The sequence below is a fragment of the Geotrypetes seraphini genome, chromosome 1 (assembly GCF_902459505.1).
Source record: "Geotrypetes seraphini chromosome 1, aGeoSer1.1, whole genome shotgun sequence".
In the NCBI taxonomy this organism is placed as follows: Eukaryota; Metazoa; Chordata; class Amphibia; order Gymnophiona; family Dermophiidae; genus Geotrypetes; species Geotrypetes seraphini.
The window spans coordinates 283,005,586-283,030,745 of NC_047084.1; the positions used below are offsets into that span (position 1 = coordinate 283,005,586).

The following is a 25,160-nucleotide window of genomic DNA, read 5'->3' on the forward strand; positions in this document are numbered from 1 at the left end:
GGTTTTGTTTGTTTATATTAGTACTTTTAATTTTTGGTTCCATATATGCATAGGGGTTATCTGTGTTCTGGTAAGAATGAATGTTGAGAAACATACAGTGTGCTTTATGTAGTTTAATTTTGTGGTTAACCTTTATGTGTTGTTAAGATTATATCAGTGTTCTTCAACCGCCGGTCCACAGACCGGTGCCAGTCCACAAAATAATTATTTTATTTCTGCCAATTCATAGGTGTAAAATGGTTGAAAAACACTGTTATAGAATATTGTTATATACAGTATGTGTCTCCCTTTTCATATGCACTTGTGTCTCTTTATTTCATCTGTCTTCCCTTCTCTCTCTCTCTCTCCAAATTGGTTGGTTTTACATATTCTTATAAAAAATACCCAAGGGAGCAAACTGTTAAATAATCTACAAAAAATAGTTTGCTAGAATTGAGAGAATGCAAAGTAACCTACCAATTTCTACTTAAAATAAATAGAACCTTAAAAGCTTCATAAGGCATGTTACCATTTCAACCTTATACTGTATACAGTAAGGAGACATCAATAATATCTTTGGTTTCTAAGCCTACAGAGAAAAAACTCAGTTTATCAATTAACTGGAGAAAACTATCTGTACACCCCACTCCCCCAGTGTGGTATAATATTAGGTACCGTATTTTTCGATCCATAAGACACATTTTGTTCCCCCCAAAAAGTGGGTGGAAATAAGGGTGCATCTTATGAAGCGAATATACCACCACACACACACTCACGCGGTACCTTTAAATTGTGTGCCTGCTGATTATGTTGAGGCCCACGGCGCACAAGCGCGCTAATGCCTGGGCCCGCAACACTTCCTAATTGTGCTGGTTGCTGGCGCTTCGCTGGACGGCTGCCTGCTGATTACCAGTATGTCAGGGCCAGCGGCACACAAGCACGCTTCTGCGTGGGCACGCACCACTTCTAAATGGCTGCCTCAGTTCTTGAGAACTGAGGCAGCCATTCTGAAGTGGCGTGCACCCACGCAGCAGCGCGTTTGTGCGATGCTGGCCCCAACATACCGGTAATCAGCTGTTCAGCGTAGCACCAGCAACCAGCACAATTAGGAAGTGTCGCGGGACCAGGCACTAGCGAGCTTGTGTGCCGCGGGCCCCGACAATCAAAAGGCAGCCATCCACCAACCACCACAATTTAAAGGTACCGCCGGGGGGCTGGGACAGAATTTAAAAGTGCTGGGGGGGTATGTAAAAGTGATTATTGATTGGGGAGGGCTGGGATGGAATTTAAAGGTGCCAGGTATATATTAGTATACAATTTGGTTCAGAATATTTCAAGGGTTTCAATTACATTCAAAATAGGTGCTTAATCTTCATTAAAAACACTTTCATTAGTTCTCTAGATTCCCTTAAGAAGGCAATCTAGACTCACCTGTAACAACACTTCAAAACCCCGAGGAGGGTTGCTGTGATCCTTGGGGAAGAGATAGAGGTAATGCAACCTCAGCAGATCACATCAACTCCTCTTCCAGTCCTGATGGTTGCATGGAATTCCTGGTAGTTGCCACTTTAGCAGTTGCTGGATTTTGTAACGCTGTTAATTGTTTGAACTCAGACAGGAAGTTGGCCTTTGTTTTAATATCACTCTGACCAGGCACTTGCCAAAACATGGACCCAGCTGGGTCAATTTAAAGCTGCTTCCTTTCACACTTGGGCTTTGCCTGTTTTGTTCCATCTGGGGTCTACTACACACTGTTGTCCTACATTTGGTTTCTGTTGCTGCTTTTTTATGGTCTGCCTTTTCTTCCACATGTGAACTGGCCAGCATTGACAGTAATGTAGAATCTCATTTAACTGGTATTCACCCAACTGGCAAAATAATCACCGGGAAAAAAAAACACTATCCCCGAAGTAGCAGGGTTAGACGAGGTTTCTAATACAGCACTCTCAAACAGCCATAAAAACAGTTATCCAGCATCCACCAATCCCCATGGGTGTCGGATAATTGAGATTCTATTGTATACACAAGCTTTCCAGATTGCATTAAGTCTCTTCTTCAAATGCCAAGCAGAAAAAACTCTAGTTTTATCCAAGATCATCTGTGCAAGTTACTGTATTTTTCGCTCCATAAGATGCACCTGACCATATGACACACCCCAGATTTAGAGGAGGAAAACAAGAAAAAAAACATTCTGAACCAAATTCTCCCTGTCACGCTCTGCACCCAACCCCACACTCCTTGCCAGGCTCTGCAACCTGACCCCCCTCCCTACTCGGCTCTGTACCCTATCCCCCCTCTGGTGGTCTAGTGGCTGGCAGGCAGATAGTGACAGGACAGGCCTAGTGGCTGGTAGGCAGGTAGGGATAGGAGACAAGGCAGGCAGCCTTCCCCCAGGTAGGTACAGGGCACAGTGAGGGCAGGCAGCCCTCCCAAGCCTCCCCCAGGTAGGGACAGTGGACAGGGAAGGCAGGCAGCCATCTCAAGCCGCCCCCAAGCCTCCCCCAGGTAGAGACAGGGGACAGGGAGGACAGGCAGCCCCCCAAGCCTCCCCTCAGGTAGGGACAGGGCAGGCAGGCCCTAGCCTCTCTCACCTCCTCCCTCCCTATTTTTAATTCGGCAGGCCCAGACCCCCTAACCTTATTTTAATTCTAGCACCCTCCCTCACTGGACATGGCTGCCTCTCTGGTGGCAGAGTGGTGCACAAGGCTTCCTGCCTGGTCAGCTGACTCCTCTTCTCTTCAGGGGCAGAGCAGCGCACAAGGCTGCCTACCGGGTCGGCTGACAACTCTTTTCTTCAGCAGCAGAGCGGCTCACAAGGCTGCCTGCCTGCCTGGTCAGCTGACTTCTCTTCAGTGGCAGAGCAGCGCACAAGGCTGCCTGCCGGGTCAGTTGACAACTCTTCTCTTCAGCGGCAGAGCGGGTGACTGCCTGCTTGCCTGCCAGGTCGGCTGACTCCTCTTCTCTTCAGCTGCAGAGCAGCCACAAGGCTGCTTGCCAGGTCGGCTGACTCCTCTTCTGTTCTTCAGCGACAGAGCGGCGCACAAGGCTGCCTGCCTGGTCCTGTGCTGCTTCCGAGAGTTCTCGCAGGAATCAACGTGGAACCAGGCAGGCAGCCTTGTGTGCTGTTCTGCAGCTTGAGAAGAGGAGTCAGCCGACCAGGCAGGCAGCCTTGTGCACTGCTCTGCTGCTAGAGTGGCAGCCACATCCAGCGAGGGAGGGCACCAGAATTAAAATAAGGTAACCTGGGGGGGGGGGGGGTGTTTGGTTATTCGCTGCATAAGACGCACCCTTATTTCCACCCACTTTGTGGGGAGGAAAATGTGTGTCTTATGCAGCAAAAAATACGGTAGTTCTTGATGTCAGTAGCCATGGTTGGAAAAATCTACCCTCATCTATGATTGCTCTCTTTGTTTTGTATTTTTGGATGGTTGGGAGGTAGAAGTTCACAGATGTTGGTGCTGCAAAGGATAGGGGTATTTAATATGGCTTTTGAGGACCAGGAAGGAAATGTTTGTAACAGGGTATGTGGAAGAAAGCAAGCATTAAGATCACTAACATTTTAGAACTCTGAGTAGTGGGATTTCTTAGAACTGCAGAAGAGAACAGGAGAAATTCACGGGCAAGGTGGTAAAGTGCTCAAAATCAGCACAAACATGTTGCCAGATGAAAGTAATTCCAGGTTGCATAAGGAAGAAGGCTGTTATAATTATATTTCTTATGTGAAAAATCAATTAGGAGAGGCACAGTACCAGTAGGTGAGGATGAGGCACATTAGGCATGATACCAGGAGTCATAGGCAGTGGAATGCTGTTCTTTTTGGAGGGGCCTAAAAGCTCTGCCCTAGCCAACAGAATCCTGTGGCACAGCCTCTCACCAGCTCCCTACTCCCCCACCCACAGAAGCTGTGCGGCGGCTGCCCGAAGATTTAAAAGTACTGCGCTGGGGGTGGGAGAGTAAGCCATAACCGACCGGTGACCACCAATCTTTGGGGAGGCCATGGCCCCTGTGGCCTCCCCTGTTCCGACGCCCATGCCAGGAGGTAAGGGTGAGTCAGATTAGAGGTCCTTTGCAAAGCTCAGTTCGTTCATAGGCAGTACAGACAGGCACAGGAAGCATGTGTCTCTCGGTTTCTTTCTCAGAGTATGTATGTTCATCTCATGAGTGAAAAACATGTATAATCTGGTGGGGAAGAGACCTTAGATTGGAACATTCCCTCTGGGAATAGCTGAATTAACAGCTACCTTAGAAGTGTCCTGGAGTGGGGGGTCAGAAGGAGCTAGAAAAAAGACTTGTGGCTGCCTGTTGCAAGCATAGCTACCGTTCCCTCTAGTAGGAGGCCTCTTCATCAGGCAGCTTTGTTGTCATAACAACCAGGCCTGCTCTTGAATGTCTCTGTATCTCTCCTTAGCATCTTGCAGGCTTTCTATAGTCTGGGATTTTACCTACTGTATATTGATTGAGCAATCTTTTTGATTTTTATTTCCAGATCCATTTTTTTTTTTCTTCATTTAGTTCTCTCTTTCTGTGTCCTTCACAGCCACACTGTGATCATAGTTTTCTGAGGCTTAGAAGGAAAGTTGGACTACAATCTTAATGAGAGTTTCTGTTGGCCACAATAGGATTTCATTTGATTTTAATCAATTAGTAGCATGAGGGGAGTTGATTTTTATTCTGTTTTTATTTTTAATTTCTAGGGTATTGGATTTCTACAAGAGACTGAGATGTTCAACATTTTTGGAATTGTATTTTATTTTGGCAGTGTTACACAGCTTTTTTTTTTTTTTTTTTTTTTTAATGCAGCCATGAAGCTGGCTTAGGTTCTGTTTGTCTTTCCCAGTAGTCAGTAAAATGATCACAGAAAAGGCCAGACCTCATGGGTGAAAACCTAGGGCTCCTAGAGCAGTTTTAGCGCACGCACCGGATTAGTGCGCACTATAGCGCGCGCTAGCTGAAAATCTACCGCCTGCTCAAAAGGAGGCGGTAGTGGCTAGCGCTATTCCACACGTTAAAAGGAGCCCCTATGCTTCCAGGTTCACATCCTCCTGCTTGAGCTGTGCTGCACAGTGCACACAAACCATTCAGGACAGCCACTTCGGCCTTGGGACTTTCCCTAAGAATCATCCTAAGAACAAGTCCATGTTGAATGCAGATGCCTTTCTGGGAAACCAGGGGACTGGCAGGGAAGGCATTTGTTATCCAGAGTTGTAAATTAAGCTAGTTGGTTTTCTTGCTATGTCACTACTGAATATTGTTCAGTGAAGCAGGATATTATTTGAACAAGAATTATTAAGCCAGTCGATTCAACCATGCCAACATTGTACCATTTAACAAACTATTTTTTTTTCCTTTAAAACAAAGCAGTTGTCCTTGCGCTATATAAAGCTGCAGTATCTTTAAAAATACAGCTGTATTTTTCTCATGCAGAACACACTGCATCTGTGCAAGTGTTTGTATAGATATGAATTTTATCTAGCCTTGATGGCTTGTGTAGATATAGATTGTTCATAAATTTTCTCCTTTTTTGTAAAAGAGTCCTGCTTTCAGGAGGCAGTCTTTTGTTTTCAAAACTGTCTGCATTGTGGTAAAGACCATGCATACTCTTGCATAGAAACTTGATGCACATGTAAAGAACCTGCTTCCAGGGACAGCCCATGGAGGAAGTAGAGGGATGCAGGACCATGTGCAAAGACTCATTGTGGAGCAGTGTTTATGCTGGTTTTTACAAAGCTGTGGTGGAGGTTTCTACTGTGTGCCGATGCCAAGTAAATGTTCCAACGCTCATCTGAGCATCGGAGCATTTACCTCGCCAGCCCACAGTAGAAACCAGCATAAACAAGGTAATTGGGGGGGGGGGGGGGCAGAAAAACCATGTAAGTAACTGCTTTTCACAGTGGTAGGACCACTCTTACTTGCTTTTCCTGCAGGTATTATGTTGTTGAAAAAGTGTGCACACAGTTTCTCTAACCTAAACATCCTCCCCACCCCAGACACTATTGATACATTTAAAACAAACTTTTAAAACTTTTTTATTTATGGACGCATATGACATATGATATCCTAGACCAATGTTCTTCAACTGCCGGTCCGTGGACCAGTCTGCAGAATTTTTCTGCCGGTCCACAGGGCTGGCACGTCCATTGGGCCCAAGACAGCATTCTTCAGCCACCGGTCCACGGTGTGATTTACGCGGCGTCTTCTGGCCGGCTCCCTGAGAGCTACAGTGCACAAAGCTGTGGAAAAAGGCTCCTATGCGCGGCCTGTGCCTGAACTGGAAGCCTTTTTGCTGACGTCGCAAAGTCAGAGGGAAGGCTTCCAGATGAGGCATGGGACGTGCACTGTCCACAGCTTTGTGCAATGCAGCACTCAGGGAGCCAGCCCGAAGACGCCATGTTGATCGCACCATGGACCAGCCTGAAGATAACACCGGGGGGCAGGCCAGAAGGCAAGGCACAGCATGGAAAAAGAGGGACAACGACGGTAGGGGAAATGCTTTTATTTTTATTTTTTTATTTAGTAGTTGATTTGTCTGTTTTTTTATTTAGTGATTGATTTGTCTGTGCAGGAAGAAATTAATTTGTTACTTTTCCTCTGGGGTTGTACTGCTTGCAGAGTCTTGCATCTTAGGGTTTGTTTGTAAATATTAGTACTTTTAGTTTTTGGTCCTACATTTGCATGGGGTTATCTGTTTTCTGGTAGGAATGAATGTTAAAATGCATAGAGTGTGCTTTGTGTATTTTAATTTTGTGGTTAACCATTATGTGTTGTTAATACAATTATATTGTGTGTATATATGAAAAATAAATGGAAAAAATGATGTTACAATTAGTACTATTATGGGGGGCGGGGTCTGGGACGGAGATTGAGTGGAGATGGGCACGACTTAGCCCAGTGTTCTTCAACTGCCGGTCCACAAAATAATTATTTTATTTCCGCCGGTCCATAGGTGCCAAAACGTTGAAGAACACTGTCCTACACCACTGATTACGCTCAAATAAATAAATAAGGAAGAGCATAGCTTCCTTCCCCCTCTTTGTCTCTCTTTCCTATAAATGATTGTAGTTCTACCACTCTTTCCTATGTGTTTCAGTCTGTCTTGTTTCTGTCTTCAGTATTGATTATGTTTTCCCAACATTTTTATATTTTTAAAGCGGTATAATCAAATTTTATTAAACTTGGAACTTGGAAACTCAGATGCGTTTGGGAAAATTTTTCATTTCATTTTCAGGTACAGTTTGAGCATTTTTCCTAGGTCCATTTTTCACATTTGCTTTAATTTAAAAAAATTATGCAGGTTGGTCTATAGTTTAGCACTTGTTATAGTACTGTAGCATGCATAAATTTTTTAAAGTGTGCTAATAAATGCACATCTCTAGTACATGTGCATTATAGAAAAGCAGGTCAAAAGAACTGCATACACCACACTCAAAATTCAACTTTTAGTGATTGTGGACCGCCAGAGGTATACTGTTCAGCGTAGCATAATGTATGAACCTCACTTCTTCATCAGTCCACATTTTATAAATACAAATTTTTAAATATACAGTTTTTTTGAAAATTTTCAACAAGATTTACTCTATATAGTGGCTGAAATTCTTAAGCAGTTATTTTTAGAGACGTATCAGGGGAGTTAGATGCTGACACGAATCTTTGTTTCGCTCTGACCAGGCTGTTTCAAGGTCCCGCTCTATAGAGCTTCTAGAGTGAACTTAGCAAAAGGAGATGAAAGCACTCCTGACTGCCCTGCCCTGGCGAGCTGTGATTTATGCTGTTGGAGGGGAGTGACAGGAACTAGGAATGCAAACAAAGATGTAACAAAGCACTTTTCATGCAATTAGGTCCACCAGCAGGGTTTCTTCCTGTTTTTCTCCCTTCATTTTGTTGATGGCATTTACCCTCATGTTAGATAGGGGTATGCAAGGGCAGATGCTTGAGACAAGGAGTGTGCTCTTTGGCAGGGGGGGGGGGCACCTACTATTCATTGACCTTGACCCATCTTCTAGATCTAGCTTAAGACTTACCTCAGCCTGAGTCTGCCACTAGTGGGCCAGTGCTCAAACCTAACACTGGGCTAGATTCACAAAGCAAACCAATCGTGTACCGATCAGTTTGCGACCCTTTACTATCAAATTTCCATCTGGCCTGATTCTCTTACCTCTCCTGCGATCCGCTTCCAATCCGTGATTGCAAATGAGGTGAAACGCATGCAACGTAGGCTGGGATGCGATTCACACCAAATTTCTGATCTGACTGGGCTGGCCGATCACCTGGGGACCAGTCGAAAACATCTTTCTGCCTGGAAGCTCTGCTCTCTGCCCTGCAATCTCTCCTGCCTGCTCACCCCGAATGCTGCCCTGCTCTGCCTTGATCTTCCCCGAATCTCTCCTGCCACATCGCCGTTCTCGTGCCCTTCCCCAAAGCTCTCCTGCCCTTCCCCGCCCAGCCTATGGTTTTAACCTGTGGGTTTAAATCGGGTTAAAACCACGGGCTCACAGGGCTAACAACTAACATGCCACTGTTAGTGTGCCCCATGCCACTGTTTTGTGTGTGCTGAATGGAGAAGACCGGGAAGCAGCTGTACCTAGCACTGTGCTCCACTCTTGTGGATAGTGAACACACCCCGAGTGCTCTGTATGGAGTTGCTGCATGATGTTTTGCCTGGAAGGTGAGGGGTTTATTTTAGTTATAGGTTTCTCTTGTCCGGCAGGGCTGTCTCAAAAAAAAAAAAAAAAAAAGATATCGTCTCAGACAGGCATGCGCAGACCATCTATAGATGGTCCACGCATGCACGAGGATCGCTATAGAACGATCCGTGCAGGCAGATGGGGGCGTTCCTCCGATTACCCCCATCTGCATATTTTTCGTTCCTGAATTCATCGGACCTGCCCGGATCGGACCCGGATCGGGCAGGTTAGTGAATCCAGGCCACTGACATTAGAGGCAGTTAGCACAGGAATAGTGCCGACGTTAGGGTGCACAGAATGCTCTAATAGTTTTAGCACTGGTGCTGAAACTATTAGCACAGTCCACATTTAAATATATGTGAATGTATTTAAATGTGGTTATTATTAAGCCTAAAATTCCTAAATGCCTTTTAAATCCTTTATGTTTTTGACTTTTTCTTATATTTTTATATTTATATATATATGTGTGGACCTTCGGACTGCATCCAGGCAATAGGCTGCCGGTTGCTATACTCTTCGTGAGTCCAATCTTTATTAAATATGTGTTGTACTTAATTTATAAGCTTTTCATTTTGAAATTTTTCATTTTCATTTTCAAACACTACAGTGTGAAGAAAATCACTTAACTTATCTGTGAAGAAATTATCATAGATAAGTTAAGTGAATAAATCTGAAAAATCCAAAAGCATGTGCATATGTACTTTCATCACCATGATTTGCATGCATATACTGGGCAATTTTCAAAAAGCCCATTTCTGTGCTTGAACACTCTTCCCTGATATTCAGTCCGTGGTGACCACTAAAGCTGGCTGCTGCGGGCTTTCAGCACTGAATATATAACTTGCTGGAGGTAAAGTACTACCAAACACATTTAAAGTAAAAAAAAAAAAAAGTTGTGGCTGGGACGGGTCTGTGCATGTGCACCGATCGCGCATGCGTGAGCCGTGCAGGTAGATGGGGGCATTCCTCCGATCGCCCGCATCTGCATATTTTTGTTTCCTGAATTTGTCGGACCTGCCTGGATCTGGCCCGATTGGACAGGTTAGTGCCAGGGCCTTAGTGGTCTCCCGAACCCACCTACCCTTTACTAGTGTCCTTGGTAGTGTAGTAGAATCCCCAGCCCTCCACATTCCTGCCTTCTACAACTAAGGTAGAATGCCAACTCCCTCCTGTTTCTGGGTCACCCTTTTCAAAATGGTAGTGCCCCTTCCCTGGGATGGATAGGGAGGAGCCTAAGTACCATATAAGAAAAACAACTCCTTTTTATAATAGTTAGGCCCCACCCTGTGCATCCCAGGATATACTGGGCAGGGCACTGCCATACCCCATGCCTCCTAAGACTAAGGTACTTTGGGGGTGGGGATTCTACTAGACCACCAGGGCAGTGTTAGTTGGGAGTTGGGCCTTGGGCCTTGTCTGAGGATTGGGGAGTCCACTAGACCACTAGAGGCAGTAGTAGTTAGGGAGTTCGGCAGTCTAGTAGCCACCAGCGCCAGTGGTAGTTAAGGAGTTGGGCACAACCCAGAAAGGTCTTCTCAGGGAAGGGACTGGCATGGTTGGTTTGGGTTTTGTTTTGTTTTTTTACTTGACTTGCATGTCAATGCCTGAGCCAATGAGTGTTCAGGAAAGTTAGCTCAGAATAATGAGCAGCAAATTGCTGCTGCAATTTTAAGGTGGCATGAATTTGCATGCTCATTACTTTGAGCATGCAACGCTGGATTCATGGTAGAGTTTCCTCTACCATGAATCCAGCCTCGGTCTCCGCTTGGTCCATCAGACGCTGCAGGACCAAGCGGAGACCGATGATGTAGAAGCTAAGTGGTTAACACTGAAATCAACCATACATGAAGCAACTAGCCGCTTCATAAAATCAGTAAATAAACGACAAAGAAACAATAAACCCCAATGGTTCACCGCGGAGATCTCGCACCTCATTAAGGAGAAGAAAAAAGCGTTTCTCTCCTACAAGCGCACGGAGAAAAGAGAGGCAAAAGTAGAATATAGGACCAGGTCTACAGCGGTCAAAATGGCAGTTAGGGAGGCAAAACTTCGAGTGGAAGAAATTCTGGCAAAAAACATTAAAAAGGGGGACAAATCCTTCTTCAGGTATATAAGTGACAGAAAAAGGAACACAGGCGGGATAGTACGCCTTAGAAGACCGGACGGAAGTTACGTGGAAGCAGATTCCGATAAAGCCGAACTACTGAATGAATACTTCTGCTCAGTCTTCACCTGTGAGGCACCGGGACACGGTCCCCAGTTGAAGGCAACACAAAGCACAGAAGACCCGTTTCAGAATTTTGAGTTCACACCAGGTGAAGTTTACAGTGAACTGGCAAGACTCAAGGTGAACAAAGCCATGGGACCAGACAATTTGCACCCAAGAATGCTCAGAGAATTGAGCGATGTCCTGGCGAAACCGTTGGCTGAGCTATTCAATCTCTCCCTAAGTAAGGGGAAAGTTCCCCTGGACTGGAAATTAGCTAATGTCGTTCCTCTGCATAAAAAGGGTTGCAGGGCAGAGGCTGCGAATTATAGACCGGTGAGTCTCACATCAATAGTGTGCAAACTCATGGAAACACTAATTAAAAGCAAATTGGACACGATCTTGAATGAAGGGAAACTTCGGGATCCCAGTCAGCATGGATTCACCAAGGGTAGGTCCTGCCAATCCAATCTCATCAGCTTCTTTGACTGGGTAACAAGAAAGTTGGACTTGGGAGAGTCTTTGGACGTCGTGTACCTGGACTTCAGGAAAGCTTTTGACAGTGTCCCACACCGCAGGCTGCTAAGCAAGATGGAATCGATGGGGTTAGGAGAGACACTAACTGCATGGGTCAATGATTGGCTGAATGGCAGACTTCAGAGGGTGGTGGTTAATGGTACCCTCTCTAAAACATCGGAGGTGACCAGTGGAGTGCCGCAGGGCTCGGTCCTGGGTCCACTCCTTTTCAACATATTCATAGGGGATCTGACTCAAGGGCTTCAAGGTAAAATAACACTATTCGCCGATGACGCCAAACTATGTAATATAGTAAGTGAATGCAGTTTACAGAATTATATGGCGCAGGACCTGCTTACATTGGAAAGTTGGTCCTCAACCTGGCAGCTAGGCTTCAATGCTAAAAAATGTAAGGTCATGCACCTCGGAAGCGGAAATCCATGCAGGACGTACTTCTTGAACGGAGAAACTTTAACTAGGACTTCAGCAGAACGAGATTTAGGAGTAATCATCAGTGCAGACATGAAAACTGTCAATCAAGTGGAGAAGGCTTCATCTAAGGCAAGGCAGATATTGGGTTGTATCAATAGAAGTTTCGTCAGCCGAAAGCCTGAAGTCATAATGCCGTTGTACAGGGCCATGGTGAGACCTCATCTGGAGTACTGTGTGCAATTCTGGAGGCCACATTACAGTAAAGATGTGCGCAGAATTGAATCGGTTCAACGGATGGCCACCAGGATGATCTCGGGGCTCAAGGGTCTCTCGTACGAAGAGAGATTGAACAAATTGCAGCTCTACACTCTTGAGGAACGTAGGAAGAGGGGAGACATGATCGAAACATTTAAGTACCTCACGGGATGTGTTGAAGTGGAAGATGATATTTTCTTTCTCAAGGGACCCTCGGCCACAAGAGGGCACCCGCTCAAACTCAGGGGCAGAAAATTTCATGGCGACACCAGAAAGTATTTCTTCACAGAGAGAGTGGTTGATCATTGGAACAAGCTTCTAGTGCAGGTGATCGAGGCAGACAGCGTGCCAGACTTCAAGAATAAATGGGATACCCATGTGGGATCCCTACGAGGGTCAAGATAAGGAAATTGGGTCATTAGGGCATAGACAGGGGGTGGGTAAGCAGAGTGGGCAGACTTGATGGGCTGTAGCCCTTTTCTGCCGTCATCTTCTATGTTTCTATGTTTCTACCACAAATCTTTTGAGTATTGGCCTATAATTGAGGGCCAGTAGTCAAAAACTTCCAGTGGATAGTGATGTGGCTTCCTTTGAAGCCTTTGGGCTTCATTTTAGCAACAGGAAAGGGTATAGAAATGGAAGCATGTCACATGTTATATGATAGGATGGAAGTGTAAGTATAATTTTAGGGTAAAGGAGACTGCATGCAGTGCTATGTTGTCTGACTGCAAAAGCAGTCAGAAGACAGGAATTAATATTCAAACTCTACTGTAGGGGATGCTATGAAGGAAGAGCCATAATAGCTGTTTTCCTTTTAGAAAGGATGTACGGTTGGCCACCTCTGTTTTTTAGTTCCAGTCAATTTTGCATTTAATGATCTGGTCTGTGTTTTGAAAGTGACTCTCATGTCCTTTCATGTGACCATGAGATCTTGCCCATCTACCTTCTGATCACAAGGAAATTGAAGGCAGCACCCGAAACACAAGACATGATTTGCCAACCAAAGATTATATGTAACAGAAAACAAGGAATTTATCCATCTAGTGTGCTGCCCATTTTGCCTGTCTCCTGGAATGCAGCAAAATTATCTTTGCCTTTAACCTATTTTGTCTATCACTGAGGATTCAAAGTGTAAATAAATTATAAACCCAGAGGGCACAAAAAGGTGGTAAGAATTAAACTGAGATCTGGCTGCTCTGTTAATAAAAGCAGTAAGAGGCATATGGTGGATACAGGATTGAACTGAAAAAAAAAGTATCGTGCCCTGAATCAAGGTTACTTATAACACAGAGATATTCAGAAAGACTAGATAAGGTATGGGCATACATTCATTCTGAAATGATAGTATGAAATAGTCGAGCTTATGCAGTTGAAAACTTTCCTTTAGTCCTTCTGTGTTTTCCTTTGCCTCTCCTCCCTCTGCCTTGCTGCATACTTTTGGGGGGTTATAATATTAAATAGTGGGGGTTTTGTACAGAAGCATGACTGAGAAACTGGTTTTGAAAGAAGTGACCCAAAGAACACTGAAGGGGAAATGACCATTCATTTCTCCAGGGCTCAGAATTCACCATCCAAATATCCAGTTTAGTGGATTCACCATCTTCCTTATTTTAGACTAATAAAAAATTGCAGACTGTTCCTTCTCAATCTATTCCGCTGATAATGAGGACAGTTTATTTACTATCATTTAAAAAGAAAAAAAATCAGAAGATGGACATGATGTTTTGACCCCTATTTCTGAAGACAATTTGAATTTGGCTGCTTTTTTGGAATCATCTAAGGATGAAATAGCTGTTCCTTTTACCCTGTCAGTGACATGGGCATTGGATCATGACCAGGACTGACTCTTGACACTTTAGACATAAACATCCTTCTTTTCTTTCCCTCAATCCCTTTCTGGATGTGCCAAATTCTACTACTACTAATAATCATTTCCACTTGGAACAGGCATAACCAATTTCTTATGACGTGGCCTAAACCAATGGTTTTCAACAAAGTCCTCGTGGATTACCTGGCCAATTGGGTTTTCAGGATATCTACAATGAATATACAAATAGAAAATGACACGGAGAAAAAATTTGTTCCTGTCCCCGCAAGCACGGTCCCCATCTCCGTGAGCTCAGTCTCCATCCCTGCAAACCATCTGATCCTATCTGCACAAGCTTCAAATAGTTTTATACTGAACATGTTTTAATAAAGTCTAAAACAATATTCTATACAATTGTCATTTTATAAATCAGAGTTCTGGTTGCAGAACTAGAGGAAGAGGTCTTCAGCTGGCAGGGCTTTGTTTATAAATGTTTATCAACACAGCTACAATACTACTTTATCCTAAAGCAAGAAAAGAAATAGTAAAGTTTTTCTATCTTTGTTGTCTGGTTTCTGATTTCCTCATCTTCTCGTCATTCTCTTCCTTCCATCCACTGTCTGCCTTCTCTCTGCCTCTTCCATAAGGCATGTGCTCTATTTCTATGCCTCTACCAGAAACTGTCTGCCTATTCCTCCTCCCCCCTTCTTCCCTTCCATATCTCACTCCCTCCCCCAGGTGTTTAGCAAATTTTTCCTCCCTTTAGATCTGTTATCTGTCTCCTCCCCCTCCCCCAGTGCTCTGCTATTTCTCTCGCCTTTCCCTTTCCTTTTCTGCTCTTCCTTCTCAATTTGTTTTCTACCTCTTGTCTACTTTCTTACTTTCCAGTCCTCAATTTCTCTTTCATTGTGTCTACCTACAGCTTGCCACCTCTTTCCTTCACTCCTTACCATCTTCTTACCCCAATCCAGCATATGCCCTTTTTCTTTATCCTCACTCCTTCCATCCAGTATGTTCTCCCTTCTCTCTCTCCTTCTCACCAGCATCTGTTCCCCTCTCTCCCTTCCCCACTTCCATCCAGCGTCTGCTCCTCCATCTCACTCCACTTCCTTCAGTACCACTCAATTTCTTTCCCTTGTTGGAACATCTCCTTCCCTTCCTATCACCTTTGCGGGCGCTTTTCAGAATCGATGTTTTCGCTGAGCAGCCCGGATACCACAGCCTTCTCACAAGTCATGCACGATTGCCCTGAAACTTCTTCTCTGATGCAACCTTCCGTTTCCACCTGGGCAGCTTGCATTGGAGGAGAAGTTTCGGGGCAGTCACATGTGACTTGTGAGAAGGCTGTGGTGTCCATGCCGTTCAGAGAGAGAAAACTCTGAAAGGTGCAAGTGAAGGTGAGGGGGAAGGGAGGGAGATGGCCTGAAATTGGAAGACTGGGTATCCAAATGGCAGATGAAATTTAATGTGGACAAATGCAAAGTGATGCACATTGGGAAGAATAACCGGAATCAGGGCTTCTTTTACAAAGGTGCACTAAGCATATTAGCATGCACTAACCACGAACTAAACGTTAACACGTGCATGTTAGTCTATGGATGCATTAGCGGTTAGTGCACACATATATTTAGCGCACGCTAAAACGCATAGCACACCTTAGTAAAACAGGGGGACAGTTACCGGATGCTAGGGTCCACCTTGGAGATTAGCACCCAAGAAAAGGATCTGGGTATCATCATAAACAATACGATGAAACTTTCTGCCCAATGTGTGGCGGCAGCCAAAAAAGCAAACAGGATGCTAGGAATTATTAAAATAGGGATGTTAACAAGACTAAGAATGTTATAATGCTCCTGTATCGGTCCATGGTGCAACCTCATCTGGAGTATTGCATTCAATTCTGGTCTCCTTATCTTAAGAAAGATATAGTAGTGCTAGAAAAGGCTCAAAGAAGAGCGACCAAGATGGTAAAGGGGATGGAACTCCTCGAATGAGGAAAGACTAAAAAGGTTAGGGCTCTTCAGCTTGGAAAAGAGACGGCTGAGGGGAGATATGAATGAAGTCTACAAAATCCTGAGTGGAGTAGAACGGGTACAAGTGGATCGATTTTTCACTCCGTCAAAAATTACAAAGACTAGGGGACACTCGAAGTTACAGGGAAATACTTTTAAGACCAATTGGAGGAAATTTTTTTTCACTCAGAGAACAGTTAAGCTCTGGAACGCGTTGCTTGAGGATGTGGTAAGAGTGGATAGCGTAGCTGGTTTTATGAAGGTTTGGACAAGTTCCTGGAGGAATAGTCCATATTGAGAAAGACATGGGGGAAGCCACTGCTTGCCCTGTATTGGTAGCATGGAATATTTCTACTTGGGTTTTGGCCAGGTACTAGTGACCTGGATTGGCCACTGTGAGAATGGGCTACTGGGCTTGATGGACCATTGGTCTGACCCAGTAAGGCTATTCTTATGTTGTTTTGCTTTTTCTTGAGTTCTTTGTTTTGATTGGACCTCACTTTCTCCTCTTCTTCTCCTTATGCATATATCTGCATATATAGGCTATATGGCTGGCATAAGTGCTCACAACTAAATTTAAAGGTGCCTATTTTCCCTGCTATTGTTCTATAAAGAAAAGTAGGTGCCTATGTTCATTTGTAAAATAGGCTCTTACCAAGCACCCTCTGTATGCTGTTTTTAGGTGAACAATTACAGAATTACCACATGAGTACTCAAGCATGGAATTCCCTCCATCCCCAAAGCTGTTGTGCTTGGAGATTAATTATTGTTTTCTGTTCAGGACATTTGCCAGAACAGTCTTCTTAGGCCTAGCTTTCAAGTTTATTAAATTTTGATTAATCGCTTTACATAAAATTCTCAGCGATGTACAGTTAAAATGAGGGGAATACAAGTAATCATCTAAGACACGAAAAGGGACAAAGATTCTAATCGACAAACTGAAACATTAGAAAAAAGGGTGAACTACAAATTTGTATAGGAAAGAAACATAAAAAAGGAAGAATGAGGGGAGAGGGAAGAGAACCTAAGAGAGAAAAAAAAAAATTTAATGGTCAATGCCAAAAATAAGGCGATGCTAAAAGTTCAGAGATAAGTTGAAATTAAAATTCAAACGCATTTTTAAAAAGAAAACTTTTGAGGACTCCTTTCAATTTATCAAGACTTTTTTCCTCTCTTAAGAACGCAGGCAATGAATTCCATGTGAGTGGAGTAAGAAGCCATCTTAGAAAGTTTCCTGAATCGCACTGCATCTTTCCCTTTTGAGACAGAATGCTAAAGAATTGTGGAGGTGGTAGCTTAGAATGAGAAAAGTACAGAACAGCATGCATCAACCAGTTTTATTTTGCTTGGAGTACTGCATGACTCACCTGGAGCTGCCTCCCTTTTGGCATCAATATTGGGCTTTCGTTGCTAAGACTGAATCAGCTCAGAGAGAGGGATGTTTCTCCAGCTCGTCAGCATCGGTGGGTCTTGATTGAACATTCCATGTTAAGACAGGAGTTTGTGCTTACTCAGACCACCTCAATTTTATTTTTATTTAAGTAAGGCTGAAGAATCATTAGGTTCCCTATATTGGTCATAGGAATTAGGTTCTGAAGAAGATTGCTTATTTAAATCTCCATTTCGAACTTTTACCTCTACATCTAAGGAATAGGTCCTCACCCAAGAACTTTTCATTTTCGTATTTTGTGAGAGTAATGGCTAAGGCTTTCCCCACTAAGTCATAGGTCAAAGGAGAGTGTTTTCTCCTCTCAAGTACTAGTATGCCCTTAAAGAGTTGGTAGCGGTATTCATGTATCCATTATACCAGGATGTTCATAGAAAGACATCTGAAACTCCTCATACATTACTCCTAGTTTGGAAAAAGGCAAATCCTATGTATTATGTGCAAGTAGCTGAGGGTTTTGATCAATTCAGACATCTTTGCTGGTTGAATTCTCCCTATAGGGCCAAGATGCTTGAGAAATTTCAGCTCCTCTCGGGTTGTGGACCATTTTGATGGGCATATTTTTAGCATGCCTAGCTTCAGGCCTGTGCAAGATATACCTTATATCAGGGGTCTCAAAGTCCCTCCTTGAGGGCCACAATCCAGTCGGGTTGTCAGGATTTCACCAATGAATATGCATGAGATCTATGTGCATGCGCTGCTTTCAATGCATATTCATTGAGGAAATCATGAAAACCCGACTGGATTGTGGCCCTCGAGGAGGGACTTTGAGATCCCTGTTGTATATGATTCACTATTTGCATACTTTCTTGGAAATGGCATATAAAGTCTCTGAGATCCTTCTTGAAAGACAAAAGGAATATCATAGAAACTTAGAAACACGATGGCAGATAAAAGCCAGATGGCCCATCCAGGCTGCACCACCTCTACCAGAAGACTATTCCACACATCTACCACCCTTTCTGTACAAAAGTATTCCCTTAGATTACTCTTTCACTTTTGGAAGATGGCAAAGATTTGATTTGATTTATTCATTTGATACACCACTTAACACAAAGTATCAAAGTGATTTAAAATAAATCATTAAATAATACATTATACATCATATTCAGCAATTCATGATGTAAAACATTTCAAACATCTAAAAATAATCACCAGTAACTCCTAAAGTCACTGTGTCAGATATAACAGTAGCTAGAAATTTCAGTTATTTCATTAGTCAAAGAATTCCATAGAACCGGACCAACATAACAATATTCTTTGGCAGCTGGGCCTATGATAATTTTGAAACACATTTATTTAAGTATTGAAACATGTAGAACTGCATGGGAATGCTCTAGTTCAATAAGTGAAAACTCACATGATCCCTGGAGACTAAAAAATGATTAAACATAACATAAGACGTAACACTTTTTAAATTTTTATTCCACAAAAGCTTACAGATCGATGCGGATAACAAAATAAGAAAACTGTACATACACAGCGAATTACAATCTCTCTATATAAAATCGGATGTATGTGTGTATGTATGTTCCAGCATAACTGAAACACATGGAAAGATTTCAACCAAACTTGGTATACATATTACTTACTATCTGGGGAAAAATATTCTGAGGGTGAGAAGGGGGTGACTTGTAAAAAAAGGGGGTGACGTAAAAATGATTGAAAACAACAGATATTACTGTCTAATCCATAGTTTTCGCAGCATAACTCTGAAACGCATGGAAAGATTTCAACCAAAATTGGTATACATATTACCATATTTTCACGCATATAACGCGCGCGTTATGCACGATTTTACAAACCGTGCATAACCATGCGCGTTATACGTGTGAGCGCGTTTCAATTTTTTTTTTTTACATTCTGATCCGGCATTCCCCCTGCGAACCGGCATCCACCCCCCCCCGCTCACGTCACCCCCCCTCCCCCGTGATACTACATCCCCCCCAGCACTGCAAATACAACTCTTACCCAATTGGGCACCGGCACCAGCACCAATGCATAGCATGTGCCAGTGCCCGAAGATCCTCCCTCGTTGGTTTGGGCTGGGCTAGGCTTGGCCGGGCAGTGCGAGAGAGATCCTCCTTCTTCCTCTGCCGGGCTGGACTAGGCTTTGAGCATTTGCGCATGCTCAAAGCCTTCTGGTCTCGCTCTCTCTGAGATAATCGGGGGGGGGGGGGGAGGATGCCGGTTCGCAGGGGGAATGCCAGATCAGATTATCTTGGATCAGAGGGGGAGGGGGGTGACGCGAGCGGGGGGGAGGAGGCCGGTTTGGAGTAGGCGGGAGGAGGTTTTAGCATGCGCGGTATACGCGTGTGCACGCTATATTAACATTTTATTACATAAATTTGTGTTCCCCGCACGGTATACCCGTGTGCGCGTTTTACACGGTTGCGCGGTATATGAGTGAAAATACGGTACTTACTATTTGGGGAAAAATACTCTGGGGGTTAGAAGGGGGTGACGTAAAAAAAAGAGGATGACATGTAAAACTGATTGAAAACAACAGATATTACTGTCTAATCCATAGTTTTCGAAGCATAATTCTGAAACGCATGGACAGATGTGTATGTATATATATATATATATATATATATATATTTTATTTTATTTTTTTTAAGGAACAGATTTAATGTTTTATTAATGCATGGACAGATTTCAACCAAACTTGGTATATATATGACTTACTATTTAGGAAAAAGTACTATGTGGGTGGGAAAGAGGTGACATTTTAAAATAATTGTAAACAACAGATATCAGTGTCTAAACCAGGGGTGTCTAAGCTTTTGGCTTCCCTGGGCCGCATTGGCCGAAAATTTTTTTTCTGGGGTCGCACAAATGTGCAGACGCTGCAGCAAGACAGAGGAGGGAGCCGGAAAGACGGTAAACATCCGGGGGCAGCAGAGGAAAACACTGCATCGCCCTTGACCGGGGCCACACAAAATACTTCACGGGGCCGCATGCAGCCCTTGGGTCTAAACCATAGTTTTGGGCTCACTGAGATGAATAATGAAACGCCTGATGCCGTTTAAGTTGAACTTCAGCCCCATAGAGAGGGCCATTCTTGCTGCTAAAAATGAAGATGTCCACGAAATAAATAAATACCCACGATAAATAAATGCCCGGGCAACGCAGGGCAATCTGCTAGTTACTGTATAATAATCACATTACATAAAATCAAGTCTAACAACATAATACTAACAACCCCCCCTTCCCCCCAGGTTCATCTTATATAAGTAAGTTTTTTCAATGATTTTCTAAAGCGCAAGTAAGGAGGATTTTTTAGGTATGGAACATGGTTGTGTTTTCAAGTTAGGCGCCTCTTTGTGAATTCGGCACAAGTATTTAGGCAAAGAAAACCCTGATATAAATAGGGTGCACCTAAAGTTAGGGAAGCCTAGCAATGCCTAAACATAAAGTGCACCTAACTTTTATAGAATCACGCTCAGCGCCACATTAGTTGACGCCTAAATTGTAGGCGCACTTTATGGAATTGGGTCCTTGACCCCCCCCCAGTTCTGTAAAACGCCCAAACTAGTGCATTCAATTTTGCTCAAATGTTCAAATTGTGTGCAATTTAATTGAATACTTAGTGCCAATAATCGGTATTTTAGCAAGCAATTATTGATCAACTAAGTGTTGCATGTGTAAATATAGGTGCAGTTCCACGTTTAAATGTTACACGCGAGTCAAAAAAAAAAGGGGCGCAGAAATGGGCGGACCAGGGGTGTTCCTTTAAATTGCACACATAATTACAGAGTTAGGGCCTCTGCCTAAATTTAGGCATGGGCACTTACACCATGGTTTTCTTGGTACAAATGGCCGTGCCTGAATTTTAGTCATGTTTCCAGGGTGTAAGTTCTATTCTATAAACCGTGCCTAACTTTAAGGGTGGATTATAGAATAGCACTATTTTCAGCACCAATTTTTATATAGAATTTAACCCTTAAGGGTCATTCCTGCTCCTTGTCGATTCTCCTTCAGGAATGCCTATGCATATATCACATGAAAGAAGACACTATAGAAGCAATTCTATAAATGAGCTCATGCATTTATGTGTGCCTTTTCTGCACTTTAAGTTGCAGCCATTTTGGTGATTATATGCCGTTGTGCCGACAAAATAAGCAGTTTTCAACTACAAAGCTTTAATTTCCTGAAACAGCTCTAATTAAAGGTCTCAGGGCGAAACGGAGATCTTCCGTCGTATTGTCATCTTTGGATGGATTTGGCTGGGTAGACAGCTTTTGCCCAAGCTAAGTATTGCTTTAAATAAAGATTAACTGATTCTGAACTAATACAGGGCAACAAATATAACAAATATTTTTGCAACTAAAAGTTTAAGAACCTCATATAAAATGTTTATATTTGTACAAGAAATCATGAAAAATTGCTAAAAAATAATTCTCCCACTGAGACAAATAGGACTGATGACAGTCTGCACGTAAGTTATTCCTTATGATTAGCTCTAAGGTTTTAACTGCAGACAGTTGAGATCCTCTGTCTCGCTGAAGGGATACTATTGTTATTACTCTTTAACAGTAGCGTGTCATTATTAGGTGTTTTTGTGTGTTGCCATGTAACAACACATAAGTGCTGTGGTGTATAACTGCCAGGTAGAAGCATACACATGGCCAGGCCTTGGATATGGTGCCAAGCCATGTGTGCAACCTGTGGGATATCAGTTGTGCTTGTTGCTTAGCGCAACTGGGCATGCCCACTTTCACCGGCCCGTTGATCTGGCATAAGTGTTCACACCTAATGTTTGGCACACCTTAATGAGTTTAAGCTCATATTCATCTGAGGTAGGCTTAAGTGCCATTATAGCGCTGGCACTCATCACACCCCATTGTGGCTCCTAATTCAAGTCATCAAGTTACAGAATTGCCACCCTTAAGGGCAGTTCTATAACTAGACATCTATGGTTACATACCCCTTGCATGCATATATGCACCAAAAAATAGACTCAGGTGTGTAAGCATGCTAATCGCCATCCTTTGCTCTGTACATAAGTGCTATAGCACGCAACGACAATGGGGGGGCTGTACACATGGGCAGAACACAAGGAGGGTTCCCAGATGCATACATAACTTATTGAATTGTGGTACATCCATGCCTACTTCATTCAGGCTTCCCGGGTTTCTAGCTAGTGTAACTGCTGGCACGTAAATGTTGGGCACAGTAGGTTCTGCTAGGATTCTAGAAGGTGCCCCGATTCTGGAAGCGGTGCCAGAAAATAGGTGGCGGTAGGTGCTCTACTGTTGCCTATCTTAATTTGTTTAATTGCCTTTAAGCGACACAGTGATTGACTGTGTCATTTAAAAGCAATTAAAATTGCATTTAAAAAATAGGCGCCCGCCGGTGCCCACATTTCTGACATCGGAATCTCATCTACACGTCCAGGGTGGGGGTGGGTGGGAATATTTCATGATTTCTTTTGCTTATGAATAATTGTTGGGTATAAGGGAGGGGGAATATTTGATGAGAGTTCAAATTTGATGATATATTAAGTGATGTTAAAGTATAAAATGATTGTATTTTATGTTACACTTATTGTGAGTTTTAAAAATGAATAAAGATTAATTAAAAAAAAAAAAAGGAATCTCAACTACAGAGGCGCCTACCAGTGCCTAAAGTCCAATGGAGGCACGGTGAATGCCAGAAATGACCATAGGCACCAGCTGGTAATAGAGGCCTTCAAAACCCTGGCCTACAGTTTTGGAGTCTGTTTGACCTGGCCATGAATCTGCAGCTGGCGCCGGTGTTTGATTGGCATGCGACTGGTGACGGTTTTGGAGGCACCGGCCAATACTGGCTCTAAGCTCCCATTGTGCTGAATCTTGGCACCTTACTGGAGGAGCCTAATTGATATTTCTGTGTGTCTCCATTTTACATGCATAGAGAGCCCTAAACAGGGACATGACAGTCAGTAAAGATTTTCAGCATGAGTCAGAAAATGTTACTGAAAATCAGCAGCTGGCCCTGGTGAGCCGCACTAACCTGGGTAATCCTGCTGAACATCGGACCCTTTGTGAAGTCTGTTTCATGCTTTAAAGCAATTGTCTCTTTTCTTTTTGTTTCCCCACAGCCCATCCATGTGCACAGATTTGCAGAAGTACAGTTTCAGGATGCCAAACATTGGATTTCAGAACTTGCCCCTGAACATATACATTGTGGTCTTTGGTACTGCCATATTCGTTTTTATCCTCAGTTTGCTCTTCTGTTGCTACTTGATCAGGTAAGCACTCATTAGCTCTTCCATGATATCACCCCATAGCTGGCTTCTGGCCTTTTTGGTTTTTTTAAACTGCAGTGTGCATGTTTGTGTATCTATCAAAGTGTGTATCTATGCAATCTTATTAGGTTGGAGTTCACGCTGATACGGATGGACAGTGGGTATCCCATGCAGAGAGGCTGGTTTTGCATTTATTTCCAGGATCGTTTTCTATGTGGGGAATTGCTAATCTTAGCAGTCAAAATCTGGCTCTGTGTACACAATTTCACAGAAAATAAACATCTAGAACTTCACTTACCCTGAATTTTTTTAAATGCTCTGAATGTTTCTGGTTTGTATCTCTTAGAGTTTGATGCATTTCTCTCTCTTGGGTATGTGGGTGTATCGCTTGTTCTCTTGTGAAAGTTATTTTGTCTGCATTTGTGCTGTCTGTGCAATGTGCTGCAGAGTTTGTTGAGAGGAGTGGCCCTTTTCATAAACCAATGAAAGTAAACTGGAGCAAAACATTTCCCATTTTGTATAACTGCATGCAGAGACAGATGGGTGGTCTCTGCATGTGCAGGCATTACAAAAACTACATTAGTAGTCCCTCTGGACTTAGGGGGGAAGGGTATCAAATTAATTGACTTTATAGTCTGGCAGGGTTTCTCTTTCTGCTCAAGGTGCATTTTCTCCACCACAATTTGAAAGGTCGTCACGCAAAGTGGACTTTTTAATCCAAACAATTATAAAGGCAGTCAATAAAATTTTCAGTGTTTTTTTTTGAAATGGTTACTGGAAAATGTAAAATTGTATTTCCCTGGAGAAAGGAAAGCAAAGTGAGATTTGGCAAAGCGAAATAAGAACAGTGGTTGCCATGCCATCATGAACAAAGACAAAGATCATGCACATTTTAAAATGCAGGCTGCCAGCAGTTTACTGTGATGGCCTAGTTAATCTCGGGCTCTTTCTTTGGTTCTGCTCATTGCTTCCTCAGCCTTTTTGGTTAAGATGATATGTAACATTCCAGTTTGGAATCAATGAAGGACACTCCCCCCCCCCCCCCCACCCTTGACATTTTGTTCGAGATTGAGAGCCTGTTAATATCCTGCTGCTAGAGATATGAAATCATTTGAACCATGGCTAAAACAGGAGGGTTTAGAAAGAAATTCTCACTGGGCAAGCACTTATGTAATTGTGTGGATTTTTTTGCTGGTTGGGAACTGTTGTCTCATTCTGCATGTAGATACCATACATTTCAAACATAGATCATATATCAACAAACTGAGTTTGTACAGTTACTGTTTGTATGTTTTAGATTTAGGCCAAATTTCCACATGGTGATTGATTTGGCATCTTAAAGTGAATTAATACTGCACTGTAGAGAATGATACGGGGACAAAATTTTCCCCGTCTCCCTATCCTGTCCCATCCCCGTGAGTTTTGTCGCTGTCCCTGCTCCATTCCTGTAAGCTGTCTTAACCACACAGGCCTCAAATACTTATGATTTTAAATTGTTTGAAGCTTGTGCAGATGAGAACAGAACTTCCAGGAATGGGGCAGGAACAGGAAAAGAACTCGACAGGAAGGGATAATGAGTTCTCACGGGGACAG

The 25,160-nt window shown here is 43.2% G+C and overlaps 1 protein-coding gene across 6 annotated transcripts in view; it reads left to right on the forward strand.

Annotated features, from left to right (window-relative positions):
• The window catches only part of RNF24 (ring finger protein 24), a 116,439-nt gene that overhangs the window by 57,341 nt on the left and 33,938 nt on the right, over positions 1-25,160 (forward strand). For 5 of the 6 annotated variants that reach the window (XM_033952855.1, XM_033952828.1, XM_033952819.1 and 2 more), the window contains exon 2: positions 23,421-23,570. In XM_033952855.1, the coding sequence (XP_033808746.1) occupies positions 23,428-23,570 (143 nt within the window). In that variant the 5' untranslated portion in view covers positions 23,421-23,427. Of the gene's footprint in view, positions 1-3,088; positions 3,217-23,420; positions 23,571-25,160 lie in introns of those variants that run through there. The other variant, XM_033952847.1, reaches the window with a different exon arrangement.